Genomic DNA, 22,372 nt, shown 5'->3' on the forward strand with positions numbered 1-22,372 from the left:
CTGTGATTTGAAAATTATCATTGAAAAGCCTTCGAACTCACATATGAGATTATGAGGTTGTAATCGGAGAAGAGGGTTCTGAGTGAAGAGGTTTATCATACCTATTTTATTAATTTATCGTGAAACTAAGAATAATTATAAAAAATATGTGGAATTAACCAACCAACAAGAATTAGAGGATTTGATGGACTTGATCATCTTTCCTTTAATCTTTACCAAATTATTTACTATTGACAATTCAGCTACTATATAACATATGGAAGAAGCGAAGGCTGCATTATCTAGAAAGAGCAATCAATGTCTTGAATTACTATTACAGTTCCTAGCAAAGAAAATGCATTGTCTGGTAAAGTGTGCATCAATATTCAAAACTAAAGACCAACAAGGAACCATATGGAAGATGAACTATCCACTTAATCGTGTATTCAAGATACCATATGGTTCAAGAATAGTCTTTGAATGATTAAAGTTATATTCAAGCAAATCCTTCAACTTTGTTAGAGAAAAAGGTTTATAGTTTCCCTCACAGAGCATCAATTTCAAAAATTTACAGATGCCTTACCTCAAAGAGAAAACAAACATTACACAAAAAAGGGAACATGCAAATCCGTTCAAGCAATCCCTGACACTTCTGAACAATAGTACGATCTCGTCAAACGATTGTTAGTTGTAGATTGATCGTATCTTAAGGCAAACGATCGCTAGTTATAGACAAAAATTGTTGTTCCTTGATCTTTTATTTGACTAATGCTTATGCTTTTTATGAATTTATTTAATTTTAGTTGTAGTTCACTGCATTTGGTTTGATTTCCTTTTATACACTTGAGAACAAGAAAACTTGAAGAAAAGTGATGAGAAAATTTCATTCGACTAAGTTTTGAAGACACGGAATTAAATAATGGTATTATGTTTTCTTTGTGCATGTTCTTGTAATTTTGATAAGTTAATCAAATAAGCTATTCTTTATTTTTCTTCTCTTGCCTTTATGTACTTGTCTACAATGAGCATGTGTGAGTATACCCCTAATAATAAAATTTTCCATAAATTTCAATTCTTTCTTGTTGCTATGAGTTTGAAAGCATTATAAATTTATCTTATTATTATTAAACACTTTACAGTATGAAAGTACACGATTATGATTATATGACCTTATCTATTAAACGATGAACTTAAAGTCGAAGTTCGATAAAAGCATAATAAGATTGAATAGTCGTAGGATTATGATTTATAATCATAGACTTCAACTAGAGAACTTAAAAGTTTTAGTTGTTGTTGGATCTATAAGTTTTCTTTGAGGTGATATATGATAATCAAGCTTAACGTGTTTTTCCAATTATTCCTCCATAAAAATAAGACGATTCATTGGTTCTAAACACGCTTATGCATCTCTAAAAGGGGAAGTGAGTTACATTAGCTTACCTCGCATTTATAACTTTCATTTTCATAGCAAACAAAGGAAATTAGGATTGGGTTTTCTATCATCATGATGAAACCTAAAAGCATAACAAGGTATATTTGTATGGACTCATATTTAAACCTAAATAACAAGCATTTCGTCGTAGCATTTTTTCCAAAAATACCTATAATGGCAGAAAGAAAGAAAGGAAGAAAGAAGAAAGAAGGTGTTTATTGCAACATTCTTGTAACGGCAAATTAAGTGAAACAACTACTAAAGTCTCTGCATTAGCATATGTTCATGAAAACCGCCTCAAACCAACTTATGTTTTTTCAAAGGAAATATCATTTAAAGTTGGATACAAGTCCGCTCCTAAATAATGAAAGATTAAACTTTATGTAGGTGGGCATGAATTCATGGTATGAGACACACCTTTTTTTTTTCTTTTCTTCCTTATGTGTTGAAATGGGAAGTTTGAAATACTTTTTACATTAGTGAAAAAAAATTAACAAATATAACAACTTCATTCTTTAAAGGAAAGAAACGAAGTCATTTCTTTCTTCGTAAATAAATGACTTTTTTCCTTACCTTAATAGTCGAAAGTTGTTATTTATGTTAACTTTTACTACTATAAAATTTTTACCGAATCTTCCGTGTCCACGCATAAAAAAAAATAATGTGTATCATAGCTTCAATGCATGCATGAAGTCAAAATGACTTATGGTTTGATACTTTATTATTTAGGATTATTGGACTTATATCCAACCTCAAAATGATGTTTTCTTTAGAAAACCCTAACTATAGGTATTTAAACATTATTTGTTGAACAAAGCTTCTACCACAAATGTGTAAGTTGTTTATCTTCATCTACAAAATACAAGAATGCTGCAAAAGACCCTATATTTTTATTGTAGGTATTATAAAAATAAAATTAAAAACATTAAGATGAAATTCTAGAGATTTGGGTTTGGGCACAACAAATACATCATGTTTTGTTTTTAGTCCCTATATTGTAGTCCTTACAAAATTTGTTTATATTAAAACTAGACCTGCAATATTCGTTATAGTCTTTATTTTGAGGAAATAAAATCCAATATGTTAGTTAAGAGAAAAAGGTAGTATATTTATCTGATCCTTAAATTCGAGGGTTGTTCCAGAAGTATTATAAATGAAGTCAGCACTAAAGTTTATTTAATAAGGGATTAGTTGAAAAACCATCTATTCATTTAAGGTGTTTAATACTATGATTAACAAAAGAAAAATAATATTTAAACAACAATTTTATCACAACTTTCTTTCTCATACTCACGTCATGTTTTAATTTTCTCTCTTTATTGATTTACTTTTTGTGTCAAGATCTACATTTCTTTGCATATTTTGATTGTCCTACAAGTTGTCTCATATCAGTCAATCATATTATTTAAAAATGTTGTTTGTTTTGGAGTTTATGATCGCCGAGTTGTTGGATTTCTAGTGTCTCACACTAGTACATACAAGATGTTGGCATGTCAATCAACCCTATTTATAAAAATAAAAATATAAAATAATTATTTTAAGATTTAAGATCATCAAGTTTGTCACAACTATCATGGATTAACAAGATGTCACCTCCCAACTAATTCATTTTTAATTAATGTTTATTTTTCTTTAAAGAATTTTTGTTTTACACCAAATGTAAGGAATTGGGTTTATTTATTTGATTTGAGGTAAATCCAATGTTAGTCCTCTAAAAAAAACAATGTTAGTCTAAATAAAACATACATGAATGAGATGAGCCGAAATAGATAAACACACGAGACGACAACAACAACAACACTTGAAAACGATAAATGGAAAATATTTAGCATCCCTTTTACCGAAAAAATACAGAAATAGAAAATGTTCGCACAGATGGTAATGGGTACCCAATGGATAGGGTACTACAGTGTCCATTCTCATACCCGCATTTATAAAAAAAAAATACCCGTACCGTCGTGGAAACAACTTTAGTCCCCTTCTCCATACCTTATGGGTACCTAAGTGTTCATACCCGCACTTTAACTTTGAAAAAACAAAAAAAAACATCACAAATGAAATAAAACTACGATCCCAATTTTTTAAAATTAACTCATAAAATAATATGAATCGTGGTATTTAGTCAAATAGAAAACATCCAAAATATCCCTAAAAAATTATACACCGGCATGATGGAGTTGTTAGCAGTTATTTGGTTTAAGTTTAGATTTAGGCTAAATAGCTAAATAAATTAATTAATTATACATCAAAAATAAATAAATAATTTATGATATTATATAAATATGTATATGCGGGAACAATATACCTTTGTTAGAGGTGTGCTTTGTTTGATGTTCATCAAATGCTTTAAGTGTGGAGAGGATATGGTTTGTTTGTTGGGTGATGGTTTGAGTATGATTCTATAATGTCAGTGTTGAATAGAGAAAATGGGAAAATTTGTATGAAGGACGTAGAAGCTAAAGATTGATAATGTTACTCCTCTTCTCTACTTTGTTCCTGCCTTCCTATACCCTTTTATAGATGAACCCTCTCCTCTTGAATCTTGAATTTGTTATTGATGCTTTAAGACCAATGGTCACAGCCTCAAAGCATCATTTGTTACTTGCAACAATTCCTCTTTCATGCAATAAAGATTGCTTTCAATTTTTACTTCTTAAAGTGTGTTTGTTATTTACCTATTGAGGTGATGGCTTGTGACTAAGGTTTGAAACACTAGACTTGCAAGAAGTGATATTGCCAAGAAAAGGAATCATGCAAGAAGATGTATAAAGAGTGATCTGACTATGAATAAAAATAGCTTGTCCTTTGTTTTTGCTCATTTTTTTTATAAGAAAATGAGCCAAGACAAAAAATGGTTATGATTATGAAATACATTTACGGACTTTGCAGGGATGAAATCCAAACATAAAACTTATAGAAATAATATAAAATAAAATAAAATAAAAAGGTCATATTTCCATGGATCATTGGTATATTTAAGCCAATTAAATATTTCAACAAAAATACAAATCAAGTGTGAAAATGCAAGATAAATATTTTTTGTTTGTGTAACAAAATTGAATTGGCCGGACAAATCTAAGAAACTACAATATTAGTAGTTTCACTTAACAAATAATTGCAACTTCTTCAAAATTTACATTACTCTTTATCACAAAAGTAAATAAATTTGATGCAACGCATTCTATGTAGATTTTCAATTAATAAATCATTTTTATGTTATTAGTTAAATTTTTAGATAAGTATCTCTCACTTGTCACATTATAAAAAAGGGTTAATAGTGTTTTTCACCCCTATAATATATGTCATTTCCGGTTTTCGCCCCTATAAAATTTTCGGTTTGATTTGCACCCTCGTAAAATTTTTATTTTTCGGAAAACACCCTTAATAAGCCATTCAAAAACCAAAATTTCTTGAAAAAAAATTCTGAAAATGGCCTATTAGGGGTGTTTTCTGGAAAATAAAATTTTTACGAGGGCGCAAATCAAATCGAAAATTTTATAGGGGTGAAAACCGGAAATGACATATATTACAGGGGTGAAAAATATTATTAACCCTATAAAAAATAAACCTCTAATATGTGTAGCTTAAGATAATACTCCCTCCGGTCCTATTTACAAGAGACAGTTGACTTTTTAGATACATTGAATAATGTATGTATCTAGTTAAGAACCTAAATCAAATACATAAATTATTTAATGTATCTAAAAAGTAAATTGTCTCTTGTAAATAGGACCGGAGGTAGTATTTGATAAATTGTGGATTTAAAAATGAGTGAACGATATTGAAATTGTGAATTAGACCGGAAATTGAAATTGAGAAAATAGAGGACTAAAACTAGTTTTTTTTTTTTTCATAAATGAAGATGTGATGAGGAATGGTTCATAACTTCTATATTTTGTCAATGAAAAAGAATTGGGCAAGTGGTCTTTTTTTTTTTTTTTTTCTGTTAAATGGTCTCTTTATTTTGAATAATGATCTTTTTTTCTGCTAAATAATCTCCTTTTTTTCAATAAAGGGAAAAAAGAGTTAGCTTTATTAAAGCTGTTGAATGTAACAGAACAAGTTCAAAAATAAAAAATAACAATAAATCAAATGAAAAACCATTGTAATTTAAAAGATTAAGGTGTGTTTAGAAGATATTTCAATGGATCAACAAATAAAGTGCAACCTTCTCAATGAGATTTATGTCATCTGATACTTTCACTAATATTAAATAATGATTAGTCAAGGGAGACAGATTGTCATGGTTAGGTCAAGATATCATAGGATCAATCAAAGCAACTTAAGACTTCAATACCAGCATATACCTTCAATATGTCCAAACCTCAAAAACATGGGTTGAACTATTAAATGAATGAATCTTAGTCATTTATCTTCAATCTAAATAACTTTTGTAACTTTTAGTATTGATGTGCACTAATCAAAACCTCTTAATATATTTACAAATTTCAACAAAAAGAATGATCCAAAACAAAATAAAGAAACAATCAATAGCATACTCAAAACTATTTTCTCCCCCTCTAACTATCATCAGCTCAAATATCCAAAAGTCTTTATGCCATTCAAATGGGACAACTTTCGAATTCAAGAACTCATAGCATCTCCTCTATCTGTACTTGTGGATCAAAAGCTACTTCTCTCATTTTAGCATGTAATTTTGTCAGAATTTCATAAATATGGTCAGATTCATCATGAATTCTATCACCTGCTATGAAACTTCGAACTTCATTCTTTAACTCCACCACACTTTGACCAACAATCTTGTTCAACCTTTTCTCCTTTACCAGTCTCCTAAGTTTTGTAGCACTATGCCAATTTTCGTCGACAGAATAAATATTTGACAGAAGAATATAATACCCTGCATGATTAGGGTCTAATGAGAAAAGATTCTTAGCTGCAACTTCCCCCATCTTTATATTCTGATGTATGCGGCATGCACCGAGTAAGGCTCCCCATATATCAGGCCCAGCCTGCATCGGCATGTTGTTAATTACATCCAAAGCCATATCTAACTCTCCCATTCGACCAAGAAGATCAACCATTATCGCGTAATGCTCCGAGTTTGGTTTTAATTTGTACTTGTTAACCATGATATCAAACATATTTATCCCTTCTTTAATCAAACCTGAATGACTACAAGCAGATAGAATTGAGATGAAAGTTACATTGTTAGGCTTAGTATCTGAATGATTAGCCATCTGATAAAATAATTTCAAAGCTTCTTCTCCTTGACCATGAAATCCATAAGCTGCAATTATTGAGCTCCAAGTAACAACATCTTTATACGTCATTCCTTTGAAAACCTTGTTAGCATCTTCTATGCTACTACATTTTGCATATACCTCTATAAGTGAAGCTCCAATAAATTGGTTATTTTCAAACCCATTTTTAATTACAAACGCATGCAAACATACAGCTTGTTGAAGAATCCCAAGTTCTGAAATAGTAGTAAGAATCTTAACAAGAGCAATAGCATCAGGTCGAGTTCCACTAGATAACATATTGCGGAAAACCCACATTGACTCGTGCACCATTCCATTGTCGGCATAGCCGCTAAATAAAACAGCCCAAGCAATTACATCTTTCTTTGGCATTCTATTGAAAAGATCAACTGCTTTTTCAGGTGAAAAACACTTCATGTACATATCCATCAAAGCTGTAGAGACTGTGGTTTCCATCTCAAAACCATAATTCACGGCCAATTCATGAATCTTCATACCTTCTTCCAAATTGGAAATGCAAGCACACGCTCGCAACACACTAACCACAGTAACCCAATTGGGCTTAATTCTCTTATCTAACATTTCATTGAAAAGATCTAATACATCAGTTTCGGCTCCATTATCGGCATAACATGCAACCATTGTGCTCCAAGATATAATATCCTTATCAGACATCTCCCTGAACAAATTTGATGCATTTTTTATGGAACCAGTTTTTCCATATAAATGAAGCAGTGAATTGGCCAAACACAGCTTATTGTCTAAACCCTTTCTTTTCACGAAGCCATGAACACTTCTCCCAAGCTTAAAATTAGATAACTGAGCACAAGCAGAAGCAACACTAACAAGGGTCACTGGATCAGGACTCACTTTCTCCGAGACAACCATTCGAGAGAAAAAAGCGAGTGCAAGTTCCGGACTACCACTCTGTTCATAACCACTAATGATCGAAGTCCATAAAACAACATCAGGCTTCGGATACTCCATAAAAACTTTCACTGCATCATTCATTTGACCACATTTAGTATACAAATCAATCAAGGCTGATCCAACAAACATGTCACCGTCTATCCTCACCTTCTTGAGAAATCCATGAATCACCTTACCCAATAAAAGCTTCCGCAAACCCGCACACGATTTCAAGGCAATAGATACCGAGTAATTGTCGGGTCTTTCCTCAATCGATACAGAACTAACGTTATTCATTTGACGGAATAAAGACAGAGTCTCTACCCATTCTCCCTCGAAACAATAACTCCTAAGCAAAGCATTCCATAGGTAAACAGTTCTGTGAGGTGTTTCTTGAAACAGCTTATGTGCATGGTGAATCGATGCATATCTAGCATAAAGAACATTGAGCTTGGTAACAATGAAACTATCATGAACAAGACCCGCTTTCAAACACTGTGAATGCAACTGTGAAATTGATAACTTACTGCAACAAGTTTCCAATAACTTCACTAAAAGATTCCTCCTTTCCATAAGCCATTCATCTTACTTGCATTATTCAAATTTATTATTGCATCTCGCAATCACTAATCTTTCTTTTTAGTGGCACTATCAACATGTCCTGTTGAGAAAATTACATAATTAACAAGTTCAGCAGCATTTGACAGAAGAAAACAAAATACATTGCTGCTATGAAAGAAAAAAACATGTAGCAGTCAAATGACATCAGTGTTGTTAAATAGAGCTATAGCAGTGCTATACGGCTATAACGTATCGAATTTTTTACAACTGCTATTATTCCGCAATATGCTTTTTAGTTCAAAATGTTGTCAAATAACAGCACTATTGCGTAGCGGAATTTTAACAATTCACTATTTTCCACTATCTGCAACTAACAACATTGAATGACAGACGAAAGAATAAAAATATATCAGTAACAAATAGAAGTACAATAAGAATAAAAAATTGAATGGTGGACAAAACCATTTGGGGTTTCTTGTGTGAAAAGTTTTCATTCAGTAATCAGAAACTAAATTCATGATAGATAAAATTGCAGGAAAATGAGTTTACATCTTTCAACAAAATTTGGAACCCTTGGATCAGAAAGATTAATTGATGAAAAAATAAATAAATATTATGTTGTCAAGCGCGGATCGTTAAAATTCTGCAATGAAATTGTGCTATGGTGCCACTATAACGGCTATTTGACAACATTTTGTACTAAATAGCGTATTGCGGAGCAATAACGGTTTGTCCAAATGCCGCTACGCTACAAGGGTAGAGCGCTGCTATTTATCAACACTATTATAAAGCAAATGAACAAGAAAAGGACACACGATAAGTACAATGATCCAAAAAGAGAATAAAAAATACATCTGGTCTTTCCTTTAACAATAATGGGTCTTGCAGGTGATGATTCCTTATAATATGGTTTATAATATTATCTGTTGGAGAACCTAAAAAATATAGTTATTATATTAAATGGCTGTGGGGGCTAGTTTGCATAAATGTGATTAGGGATTCTGATGGTTCATAAATTACACATAAAATGAGTTGTGAATTGATTTCTAGGGCAAGTGAATCTATTCACGGGAGGCATGTACCTTGATGAATTGATTCATAGACACATTGTCACGACCCAACTTCTAGCCGTGACCAGCGCACAGACTACTGATACATAAAGTCTGGCCAGCCTAACAAACCACACTTGACAAATATCTTGTGAATAAATAGTACACTCTGAAACCAAAACTTACTATAATTTGACAAAGTATATTTCTATCTTCAACATTTTCAAATTAAAAACCTTGCTTACAAACATATGCCATCAAGCAGAATTTGAGAGACTACATATCCAAAGTTTGTATATCCCAAAATAATAGTATTCCTAGACTCAAATAGCTGCAGATACACCAATGACTCAAGATATAATTCAAAAGAGTCGTTCATCAAGGAGTAGAGGCCTACCAAAAGAGGGACTCTGCTGAATCGGTAATCTTCTAGAAACATAAATTCACCTGAATGTAAATCTGAAAAAAATGTAAGATGAAGGGGTAAGTCACAAAGACTTAGTGAGAAGACAACAACCACTACCAACTAGAAGGGAAACACACAATGGCACGAATAGTTATTTTTCTCAAATCTAATTTTTAACTTACAAGGCTAGTAACTGTATAAAAATATAATAAATTCGCAATCAAGTGTACCATGAAAATTCATAAAACTTGGTAATTTTATCAAACCAAATAAGGCTATATCAGAATTTCAATGTCGTCGTCAAGAGGTGAAACCAAATCCACAACTTTAAAGAAAATATATAAATCGATTATAATGAAAAGGAATCGAGATAATCAAATCCAAATAGAATATAAAAATCGGGCTTAACGAAATGGAATCAAAATAATCACTTCAAAGAAAATATAAAATCATATTCAATTTCATAATACCAAAATAATCAACTTTAAATAAAGTATAGAAATCTAACTTTGGTGAAAATAATCAAATGGGTGAATCGAGAACTAGCTCCATCTCGTTGATAGCCCTCTCCTCCTAATGGTGGCCTTTCCATGGGGCGGCTCCATCTAATGGATAGCTCTTTTCTCTCGACTCAAAACAAAGTGTAAAACATTTTTAATTAGGGAGTTTACCTCTCATTGATAGCCCTCTCCTCCTAATGGCGGCCTTTCCATAGGGGCGGCTCCATCTAACGGGGTAATTCTACCTAATTGAAATCACATACTAGGTGTACCTAGGTCGTCGTCATTATAACCATAATTTTCAAAACACCATTCTTAAAACACAATGCTAAGACCATATTTCACAACATAACAAAACTTATTTCAAAATACGTATCATCAAAACTCAATCGAAAATCTACTACTTATAATCATAAGTAAATCCAAATTCAAATCCAAATCGCGTACAAATTAATATCAAATCCTTTCAAAGACGCATATTTCAAAACCACGTTTCACAACATATCAAAACTACTGTGAAAATACATACAATCAAATTCTCCATTTCAATCCCTCTACTTTATAAATCGCAAGTAAAATCCAAATCCAAATAGAGCGCATATTAATATCGAAAGTTTCCAAAAACATATATTTCAAACCGTATTTCCCATATCTCCAAAACACATGTCAAAATATATGCATCCAAATCTCAATTTCAAACATTGGCCCAACAAATCATAGATAAATTCAAACAGAGACCATAATAATATCGATGACTTTAAACATGAGCATCATTGAGAAGAAAAAGTTCAAAGGGTGTGTTCCCCATTTTTTTATAAACACTTTAACATAGAAAATTAATAGGGAAAATATGCGATAATGATCGTTATCAACTCACAGTTATGATGAATCAACTCAATTGCGCTGCAACAACTCCTTATTGTACAGAAAAGACAGCAACAGTTCCCTTCTCATAGCCTTCTAAGTGCATCGACACTAGCTTCTAAATCTCTTATTTTGCCTCAATCTTCAAGTATTAACATTCTTCTAGCTTCCATCAAATTTCTAGCTACCAAATCAACTCATAAGCATGGCATACAATTCCTCAATGTAGGCCACAAGAAGTAAAACGAAATTGGGGTTTTCTAGTTCAAGAAGAATTGAAAGATGGTGATTCGGTGATTAACTAAAGGAACATAAGTGTGATGCTAGATATTGGTGATTTGGGGTTGTCCTTGGCTATCCTATCCTAATCTATTAATGACTCTTAAAGTTTGAAAATTGATGGCTTGAATGAGAAAATGTAGAAGAATGAAATGAAAAAGGATGATGAATCATGGGGTAGTGGGAACACAGAGAAAGGGGAAAGGTTAGATGGAAGAGTGGAAAGAGAGACAAAACTCTCGATTCTTCCTTACATATATATATTTATTTTTTATTTTTAAAAAAAAAATGATACGGTGTGTTTCGTTTCACGCATAGTCATGTAGAAACAATAGTGATTTAAAATGATGTTAGGAAATTGTGGTCTAGCATTTTATTATTTTCCACTACAATTCTATCATCTGAAACATCGTTCCAATCACTATAAAGAATATAAATCATTACCTAATCATGCTAGACTAAAACCATCATTGAATTCATGATAAACCTCCTTGATTCATCACTTGTTGTCATGCTCAAAGTTTCTAAAATACTAAAAATCATATATTCTCATTTCTATTTCCTTCCAAGACATTTACGAACCTGATTAGGGTCCTAAAAATGCGTAACTTTACTCTTTTAAGTTCATCGGTTTTTTCCATTATTATATCAATTCATTCATTCAGTAATGATCAAAACTTTCCAAAACAAATAGTGGATCCACACGATGTTGTCAAATGACGGTTATAGCGCTATAGCACAGCAGAATTTGAGTAAATAGCTATTGTTCTGCAATCTGGTATATAGTATAAAAATGTCGTCAAATAGCCGTTATTGCAGCCCTATAGCGCGGTAGCATAGCGGAATTTTAACAAAACTTTACTTTCCGCGATTCTCAATTAACAAACATCACATATTACATACTCACATTCACATCCATCAGACACATGAAAATTGGCATTCCACACAAATACAAATCACTTACACATAATTCATAGAAATCTATATATGCTTATTGAACAAGGTCGTCATAACCACACATTTCATCGCCGATTTCATGTATAAGCAGATACATACAAGATTACATCATCAAAAAGAGGGAGATAGATGAATGAGGAAGGTGTAGAATTTATAAATACTCACTTAATTAACCAAAACGAGAGGTGATGTCGGAGGAATAAGCTCGACGAAGTAACGCCGACGAGTGAGAAACGGGAGGCGACGGCGTGCGGTGGAGAGTGTGCGTATTTTTTACTTAGGTCAAGTGGAAAACAGTCGACAACGAAGACAGCCCAGAAGATGTAGCAATGGCAACAAAACCCATTACGCGCGCGACCAAACTTAATTTGACGGGTTTTCCTTTTTGAATGGGTTTGGATATGGGTATGGGTATAGGTTTTCCCCGAATTCAAAACACGGGTAACAGATATATAGGTACCCACCCAAACTCATACCCGTCCCAAATGTAAATACTTTATGTTGATATGTTATGTTATTTTATTTGATAATTGTCATGTTAATAAAAAACTATCATTGATATTTAAAGGATAAACTAAATCATTACCTCTAACAAATGTTAAAGTAAACATATTGTTGGATAATGTATTACAACGTTGCTTTTGGGGATGCAAAAAAAACTTCTATTTTTTATTAAAAAAGTTTATTCGATGCGGGAATGGGGATGAGGCAAGGATACCCGAACCCGTCAAGGACGGGGATGAGATTCAATTTCTCATCTCCGTTGGGTATGGATAGGGTAACAGGTAAGTATATGAGAATCGGATATGGGGACGGGGAAGGTAAAACACGTCCCCACCCCGCCTCATTGCCATGCCTAAGCATAGTCACATTAAACTAAAAAAAAATTGATTATATAATTTTAAAAGGGTCTTCTTAACGAATGTCCAAGGCACTCTTTAAGCATATTAAATAAATAATTATTCTTTTAAAATTTAACTAAAAAATATTGTTTGAGTACTTTAAGTTTCTTTAAGTCTCGTTTTGGTCCTTTATGTTAGGGTTTCAAAAAAAAAAGTTAACTCCTGAACACGTGTCACCTTGTCATTGGCTCTAAGATTTTATTTTTACAAAAAAAATAATATATTTTTTAAAATAATCCCAAAGCCAATGACAAAGTGACACATGTCACCTTAAAAAAAAATATATTAAAAAATATTTATTTTGTAAAAAAAAATATTATTAACGTTTTTTATATAGTTCGGATTATATAATCTGAACAGTTTTCCCTAATTATGTTTAAGGGGTGTTTGGATTCTATAATTCGAAAAAAGCAAGGAATGCAACCTATTTTTAAAGGGTGTTTGGATTATTGAATATGAATTGGTGAAACACTCGTTTTTCCACCCAAAATAAGGGGAAAATTCAACTCGGATTATAGAATATAAAAATCTCATGAGAATTTTCATAAAAATAAATAAATAAATAGGGTACGCGAGAAAAGGATAGGATGGGAATAGTAATAGTCTTTTATTTGTGATAGCTTTTTAAGGACCTCCTTTTTTTTCTCCCTCAAAAAAAAAAAAAAAGTATCCACCTATACAAATTAATTTTTTTAATACCAAAAAAAATATAAAACCCGAAAAAAATATATAACTGAGTTTAAAAAAAACAGAAAAATGCTGGATTAAAGAACATTATGCATATTACGAATAAGCAAGTATTACAAATAATTAACAACATTATGCATATTAAAATATTGGCAATGCCACATTTGCACTTAGGATTATGAACAACCAGCCTTTTATTATTTTGGGATATAATGCTAATGATTATCTATATATTTGCAGGTGCATGCTAATTTTTTCATGTACTTTTAATTGGATTTTTCCTAGTATTTTGTTTGTTTTTCTATTATTTTTTTGGTATTTTCTTTGCATTTTCTGATTTTATTTTTGTTTTTTAATGAATTTATATTTTTTGTTATTTTCTTCATTTTTCTAGTATTTCTTCTGGTTTTTCCAGCATTTTTCTGTTTTTTTTTTTTTTAATTCTGCTTTATATTTCTTGGTATTTTTTCCGGGTTTTATATATTTTATGGTATTAAAAAAATTAATTTTAATAGGTGGATATTTGTTTAATATAATTTAAGCCACTTGAGCACTGATGAACTGTGGGGGGGGGGGTTAAAATTCCGAGTTTTAAAATAGAGGGACAAATATCAGTTTCAGTCAAAATAGAGGGGATAAAACTGCATTTAAGCCTATACTAAAAGTCGACATTAAAACTTGTCAAGATTACAGCAGAGCCTCTGAATTGTCAGAGACAACAATGATAATAGTGTTGCATGATTAAAAGTCGACGTTTATGGCAACTTTCACTCTATTGACTATAATCTTCTTTTCAGTATCTTCACTCATATATCATTATTTAGTGGTGTGCCTTAATCCAACTAACTTTGGTAGGTAATTCAGTAGCTCAAATCTCAATAAAAATATGAATTTTTAATCCTTAAACTAATGATGAGAGTCAAAAAATTATCTATAAGATATTAGAATATCATATCTTAAATATCAAATTCAGGTGTAAACTCAATGTGATATACTTGCAACATCTTTTAAGTGGTTGATTGCTATGTATAAGAGTTGTAGTGTGCTTATATTCTCATTGATACATTTTACTTATAAAAAATAAAAAGGCACGATAAACATAAGAAAATTGTTGTTGACACATTTCATAAGGCTGATGCACACAAGTAAAATATAATTTTGCCCCCTCGGCAGTTAACTGCCGAGGAATTCAAAATCTGGCTGCAGTTAACTGCCGAGAAATATGTTTCATCATATGAAACAGTCACCTGCTCCCCCTACATACTATTTTCATCATCAATTTCCATACCACTTCCATCCAATCCCTAAATCCAATATTTTTTTCATCAAATCTTGATCCAAAATCATTCAAGCATCAAGCATAGGAGGTATCAACACCCTTTTGACGTAAAAAAACAGGTATATAGCATTTTAATTCGTTCATTTTTTTGTTTTGTTATGGATATCTCTGTCAGTTACGTAGAACTCTGTCATGGGAATCATTGGCAGTTAAACCTCGGTAGTAAGGTACCGAGGAATACTTGTGAAAAATTTTCGCAACGAAAAAATGGCAGCTACTGCCATTTTTTCAAAAAAAAAAAAAAAATTCTTTTGTTTTTTTTTTTGTTTTAATTCATTATGGCATTGATGTTTATGCATTAGTTAGTTGTTAATTCATATTTTTATGTTGTTTAGAAGGACACATTCTTACCGGTAGATTAAAGGAGGACGACAAGAAGATTGTACGTGACTTGACCAAGAGCAAGATGCTTTCAAGAAATATTTTGATAAATTGATTTGAAGAACAAAAGACCACATTGCATGACAAATGTGAAGCAAGTGTACAATGAATGTCTACAAATATGGAAGGCAAATAGAGGTGACAAGAAGCCGTTGCAATTTCTGATTTCGAAGTTGGAGGAGCACAACTATACTTATTACTCAAGAACACAAAGTGAAAGTACTACAATCGAAGATATCTTTTGGGCTCATCCAACATCCGTTAAGTTGTTTAACAATTTTCCAACGGTTTTGGTTATGGACTCCACCTACAAAACCAACATGTACAAGATGTCAATGTTTGAGGTAGTTGGGGTCACTTCGACCGATTTGACATATTCGGTTGGGTTTGGATTTGTGACACATGAGAAAGAGAAAAACTTTGTTTGGGTTTTAAAAATGTTGCGTAATCTTCTTACGTCAAAGATGAATATGCCTAAGGTGATTGTGACTGACAGGGATATGTCTTTGATGAAAGCGGTTGCAAATGTTTTCCCCGAAAGTTATGCAATGAATTGTTACTTTCATGTGCAAGCAAATATTAAACAAATGTGTGTCTTAGATTGTAAATATCCTTTGGAAAAAAAGGATGGGAAAGAGGTGAAACATCGCGATGTTGTGAAGAAAATAACGAGGGCATGGAAAGCTATGGTTGAATCGCCCACTCAAGATTTATATGCAAATGCATTAGTGGAGTTCCAAGATTAATGTAGTGATTTCCCACTTTTCCAAAATTATGTCATGACCACCTTGAATGAAGTGAAGGAGAAAATAGTGAGGGCATGGACAAACCATGTGTTGCATCTTGGTTGCAGGACCACCAACAAGGTCGAATCGGCTCATGCTTTAGTGAAGAAATATTTGGACAACAGTGTGGGTGATTTGGATACTTGTTGGGAGAAAATGCATGACATGTTGCTTCAGTTCACTGCGATACAAACAACCTTTGGTCAGAGCGTTGCCGTGTTGGAACATAGATTCAAATATGTCATTTTGTACTCTGAATTAGGTGGTCATGTGTCTAGATATGCTTTGGACAACATTGCTTTGGAAGAGATACGTTGTAGTGAAACATTGTGCATGGACAATGACATTTGTGGTTGTGCTAAAAGGACATCTTACGGGCTACCATGTGCATGCGAAATTGCTACTAAACTCCTTGAAGGGAAGCCAATTTTATTGGATGAGATACACCACCATTGACGTAGGTTATGTATGGGCAAAGAAAGTAACGAAGTTGGTTTTTGTGTCGAGGTTGAGTTGAAGGCTATTGTAGAACGTCTCAAGAAACTCCCTTTCCAAATGAAGCTTGAAGTCAAAGAGGGTTTGTGGCAGTTGGCATTTCCTGAAACCACCATGATGTCTCCACCACCACGAAAAGTACCAACCAAGGGAGCTAAGAAAAAAGTGGACATTGTGAGGTCTAAAGGAAAAATTACATAGACTAGTCGGATCCCTTCTTCGTGGGAGGTTGTTGATTCCTAAAATCCGGATAGTCAACCGTCACCATCACCAACAACATCATCATATAAAAGAAAAAAAGGTGCTCGTCTTGGTAAAACATCACTTAACCCACTTCCACCACCTTCTCGGTATCCAAATCCTAAGGCTATCCCAGTTATGAGGCCTATTGATTATATGTCACGCTCCATGCTTCCATTTATTGAAAAAGTGGTGGATGTTATTGGCGATGGACATTGTGGATTCCGGGTTATAGCCGAGTTCATGGGTTTGACCGAACAAAATCATATCATGATTCGTACACTTCTTATTCAAGAGTTGAAAAATCATAGAGATGATTATGTTGAAGTATTTGCGGGTGAGGATCGTTATAACTATATTTAAAGGGCTTACATCCTCCCGCAAATACAAAAAGTTGTGCACATCTTGTTGATAAGTGGTTGACTTTTCCGAACATGGGACACATTGTTGCTAATTATTACAAAAGGTGTGTGGTCGTGTTGACAAATCTTGAAGTTGGAAACTCGGAATCTTTTTTCCCACTAAGAGGGCCGCCACTGTAACACCCCGTTTTCCCAACATAAAAATTCTTAAAAACATTTATCAGAGTAAGCATCATAAACAACGGGATATCACATAAAACATAATCCAAAACAGTTAAATAATAATTTAACCAATATCTTAAACATTGCAGCGGAAAATCATAATCATAATTCATAAAACGTTTTGGCACGTAGGCCCCATCAAAAGTTCATAATCATAATCCATAACATTATAAAAATAACATATTAGTCACGTAAGAGAATGAAGCATGCATAAACATAAACCCCATCCCGTTACGTATCAGAGCGACCTAGACGACACAGTGAGGCAAGGCCACTCACAGAAGCAACTGCACACTAAGCACGATCACCTGCAAGTTACCCATACGAAGGGCAACATTTTCAAGCAGAAGGGGTGAGATTTCATAACAAAATAATGCTAATCAAAGTAATTCGAATCATAAATTAACATTAACATCATAATCATTCTTGGATAACTTTTGCATATTCAAATAACAAGTATCACGTATTCATATATTCAACAATATCACGTATTCACTTATTCAACCGTCATCAACAACATAGCATTATGGACATGACAATGTGACAATGCTCTTAGACTCCTTATATGCATGTGGTACCAATCGTCATCATAAGTATTAATATACTTTAATCGTGCGGAGGACAAAGCTCCTATAAAACGTGCGGAGGACAAAGCTCCTAATATTCGTGGTGAGGACTAAGCTCAATGATATGCTATGCATGGACACATATGAACAAAACATCGTAATCACTTATCAACATGCATCCAATAATTTGGAGCTAAACTTCATCATATAATTATGCACTTAGTTAAATAACGGAAGCAGCATAAACAGGTCACATAACAAGATGATATCATTATATCAATAGCACATAAATTGTATCATTATCAACTCTTCATATCTTGCATAAATATACATTACATTAGCTCATGTTCAATCAATATTATCATGACTTAGACTACTCTACAGATTGCATTTAACAACATCACTAGGTCTCATTACCAGTTAGGGGTTCACTCTTGATCAACAAGTGCGACACAGATCGCACAAACACATAGCCAAGTTCATCCTGGTTGTACTCGCGAGGCGAGAGTACTTACTCGCCATGGCGAGTACCACTCAACTCCCAAACTAAGGTTGTTCTGGGTTCCCTCTGATCCTACATTCATTCCTAATCAATACTAGGTATGTTTAGGTACTCAAAGGCATTCAAGGTCCAACTAAAAAGGTCGAAACACAAAATCTAACATGCACTCTGCCTTAGCTCGCTATGGCGAGTAAGGTCGCTCGCTATGGCGAGCTGCATTGCACAACTCGCGAGGCGAGGAAACAGGGTTTGCGAGGCGAGCGATGAATGTTCATCACTCGCGAGGCGAGATTCATAGCTCGCCGTGGCGAGCGATGAATGTCGCTACGGCCAGACTTCCTAAATTCACGAAAACTCGACGTTTCACATGGTTCTAAGCTTGTTTTTGATTCCAAAGTTCGTCCTAAACATTATCTAAGGTCTAGGAACACTTTCTACATCAATTAAACCAATTCTCACCGTTTGATCATCAATTCTAAGGTTTTGACCTAGTTTTCGTTTTCTCCAATTCACTCCTAATTCTTGTTAACTAATCATCAGAATCACATTCAATTAACAATACTGAGTTATTAGTCTCACCCTTACCTGGTTATGAAGAAATCGCAGCCCTCTCTATGCTCTTCTCCCTTCTAAGCTTTTCTCCCTTTTTCAAAAGTTTTCACGTACAATGAGTTTCTAAAATATTAGGTCTTCTCCTATTTATATCTCTTCCTAATTACTTATCTTATCTCACTTTCACCCCCAAAACTATCTAAAATATCAAAACAGCCCTCAACTAAATATTTTATATTATTTTCAAATCTTTATTCTATTTAACAATAAAATAAATCTCATATCATAATCAAATCCTCCAAAACTCATAACTTATCACGTCATCAATCAAATCACTAAATTCATCGTGAATCACCAAAACATAACAAAATCATGCATATACTATATAATTATAATATAATTGCCTAAACTCAATTAAATAACGATTAAACGAAAGTGGGCGTTACAACCACCGCCGGGTAAGCAAAAAACTCTCATCTTGTGCCTTGGGGCAGTTCCGAATCATTTCGTGCTTATTTATTTGAAAAATGGTTGTCCACTACCTCCATCATCTACGGAGTGGCACAATCACAAGAAAGAAGATGCGGTAACTTGGGAAGATGAGTATTTGGATCAACATTAGTTGTTCCGAAAGCTCATGGCTATTGAAAGTAGAAACAAACCGCCGAAACCACAAAATGAGTCAAACAAAGCGGCGCCTATTTTGTTGGACACTCCCGAATCACTTGGTCTTTAATGAGTGATTTTTTTTGTCGGTGTTAGTCCTTTTTTTGGTAGAAATTACACCGACGTATATTTTGGGGTCGAAATTGTAACGCCAATTTTTTGTGGCCAATATATAATTAACATTATGTAATTTATATTGATATATATGATAATATGACTTTTATGTGGTGAAACTAATGCAATACTTATTTATTCGTTATTAATGTTTACGCACTTGATTTATTCGTTATTACATTTCATTTCATTTTGTTCTAATTTATGATTCTTTTCTTAAAGCTTTTGTCAAGTGAAACATGTCCGAGGTTGCAAAAATTGAAGGCCGTGTTAGGTACTCCGCTTTTAAAAAGACAATTAAGGTTATGATAATGCCGACAGACTCTCTTGATGATTTGAATGCACAACTTAACACTTATTTTGAGCATCTTGGTGAAAATCAATATACACGTCACTTGTTTGGCAAATGTCGTGCATAGACCTAGGAGAAGATAGAGATGAATACGCATGGAAAACGGCAAGCTATATGGCTTGGCTTATTTGCGACGATAGCGACGTCGGATTTATGTTTCGGAATATGGTGGAAGATAATATGTTATATATGTATGTTCGTTCCATATGCAATTGCGTTGCATGTAAGTAGGGATTTAATTTAATGATGTGTAATGAGTTGTAATGTGTTGTTTATGCATGGACACTATGTAACGATTTAATGAATTTCAAACTTTTGTGTATTTTGAACCAAATGTCGATTTGATTTAATTATGGACAATTGTAAATGATATTGTATTTTACTTGCTTATGACTGAGTTTAAATGTTGTATAAGTTATATTGGCTTTGGAAATGCTCTGGTTAAATTACAGGTAAAAACTAGTCGAAAAATGGCTTGGAAATGCTTAACAATTATGCAGAAACCACTGTCTGCATAATTGTTTTCCTCGGCAGTTAACTACAGCCAATTTTTAAATTCTAACTGCCGTGGGAACAAAAACGTATTTTACTCATGTTTCTCAGCTTATGAAATGTGTCAACAACAATTTTCTAAACATAAACTTCTAATCAAGACAATAGTGAAGTTACTTGTAGAACTTGTTCACAACTTCAAACAAAGTGCGAAGACTTTAATTTTGGTGGGGGGCATATAGGAACAGCACTCTTTGTGGCGACATTAAATTGCACATGCTTAATCACTTGATCATAAAGTGAAATCATAATTTAAAAACCAGGGAAATAAGTTCATGGGACGAGTTATTTTGTCCTCGTGATCAAATAGAATTATAGTTTTGGATAAATAAGAAGCTGCAACGTTTCAAATTGCAACTTGTGACCTTCACAAATATCACATCACATAATGTATGTAGACAAATATAACCAATAATTTTGTGCAAATTAAAGAATGTCCAAAAGCATATTATACCATTTGGGTGCAAAGAACTTACATTTCTTGACAAAATTAGACATTTATCTGCAATGTCTCGTTATATCCAATTCATGATCATGCGTTTGAAGAAAAAATATTTTCAATGCCATTTCGTTAGAATTTCAATTATGACACATCAATCATTCTAATTTCCATCTAAACTCCAATTGAAACACACATTTTGATAACAATGTCTTGCACATGCTTAATTTTTAATAACCACAAAATGTAAGACATTGACCGCTTATTTTCTATAAATTTATGTACTTCAAATTTCTGTTTTAAACTATGTAAAATAATTGGTTAATGATTTGGATTTTTATGATTAGCGAAATTGTGAAATTGGTTAATGACGCAACTCAAAATTTTTAATTTCCAAAAATCCTTCTCTATATTAATTTATTTTACAATTAAAAAAATATAGGCAAGAGAAGCATAAACGGTGCAAATGTCCGATATTATTGTCAAAAGTAGTGTGTTATGATAGTAGTTATCTATGAAGCCCGTATACTTCAAACAAAGAGAAGTGCATGTATCGGATATGTATCAGATACCAATACTCATTGGATACTTGCGGATACGTACCACAAAGTATCATAATTAATTATTTTAATTTTTAAAAATATTTTATCGATACTTATAGAATACTCAACAAATACCCAAGAATACTTATAAGATGCTTCACAAATATATATCCTAGAAAAGATGAAGGGTAAAAAAGTGAGACAATGTTGTGATAATTTAGTGGAAATGTATATGATCAATTTTAGATATGCATCAAAGTAATTGTTTCTCGATAATCCACTTAAAATTATACTTATTGTGGATGAAGTTAGCGAGAAAGAGGAGATTTAGTTAATCGGCATTAGACAAAATTTGTGTTGAGTTCTTTCAATGATGCTTATGTTGATATTATAACATATGGATGAAAATATAATATATATTAATTTTAAAAAATTGACTTTTATAATAATATAACAATGAAAAGATAATCAATGCTTATTTTTATCAAGTATTTTACATACATATAAGTTTTAATA

General features: G+C 32.7%; 1 protein-coding gene across 7 annotated transcripts; it reads right to left on the reverse strand.

Moving 5' to 3' along the window:
• Positions 1–5,715: 5,715 nt before the first annotated feature.
• LOC11420409 (putative pentatricopeptide repeat-containing protein At3g01580) lies at positions 5,716–12,525 on the reverse strand. 7 transcript variants are annotated; one of them, XM_024782803.2, is made up of 4 exons: positions 12,324–12,525; positions 10,936–11,102; positions 9,550–9,611; positions 5,716–8,203 (listed from the first exon to the last, which is right to left on the reverse strand). In XM_024782803.2, exon 4 carries the CDS (start codon positions 8,113–8,115, stop codon positions 6,004–6,006), a length of 2,112 nt encoding a protein of 703 aa, XP_024638571.1. In that variant the 5' UTR covers positions 8,116–8,203; positions 9,550–9,611; positions 10,936–11,102; positions 12,324–12,525; the 3' UTR covers positions 5,716–6,003. The 7 variants fall into 7 exon arrangements, with proteins under 7 accessions (XP_024638571.1, XP_024638570.1, XP_039689477.1 ...); XM_024782802.2 differs by having other exon boundaries at positions 10,936–11,106; XM_039833543.1 differs by lacking the exon at positions 12,324–12,525 and having other exon boundaries at positions 5,716–7,972; positions 8,070–8,203; positions 10,936–11,466.
• Between the last annotated feature and the right edge of the window lie 9,847 nt (positions 12,526–22,372).

This window comes from Medicago truncatula, chromosome 4 (genome assembly GCF_003473485.1).
Source record: "Medicago truncatula cultivar Jemalong A17 chromosome 4, MtrunA17r5.0-ANR, whole genome shotgun sequence".
Taxonomy (NCBI): domain Eukaryota; kingdom Viridiplantae; phylum Streptophyta; class Magnoliopsida; order Fabales; family Fabaceae; genus Medicago; species Medicago truncatula.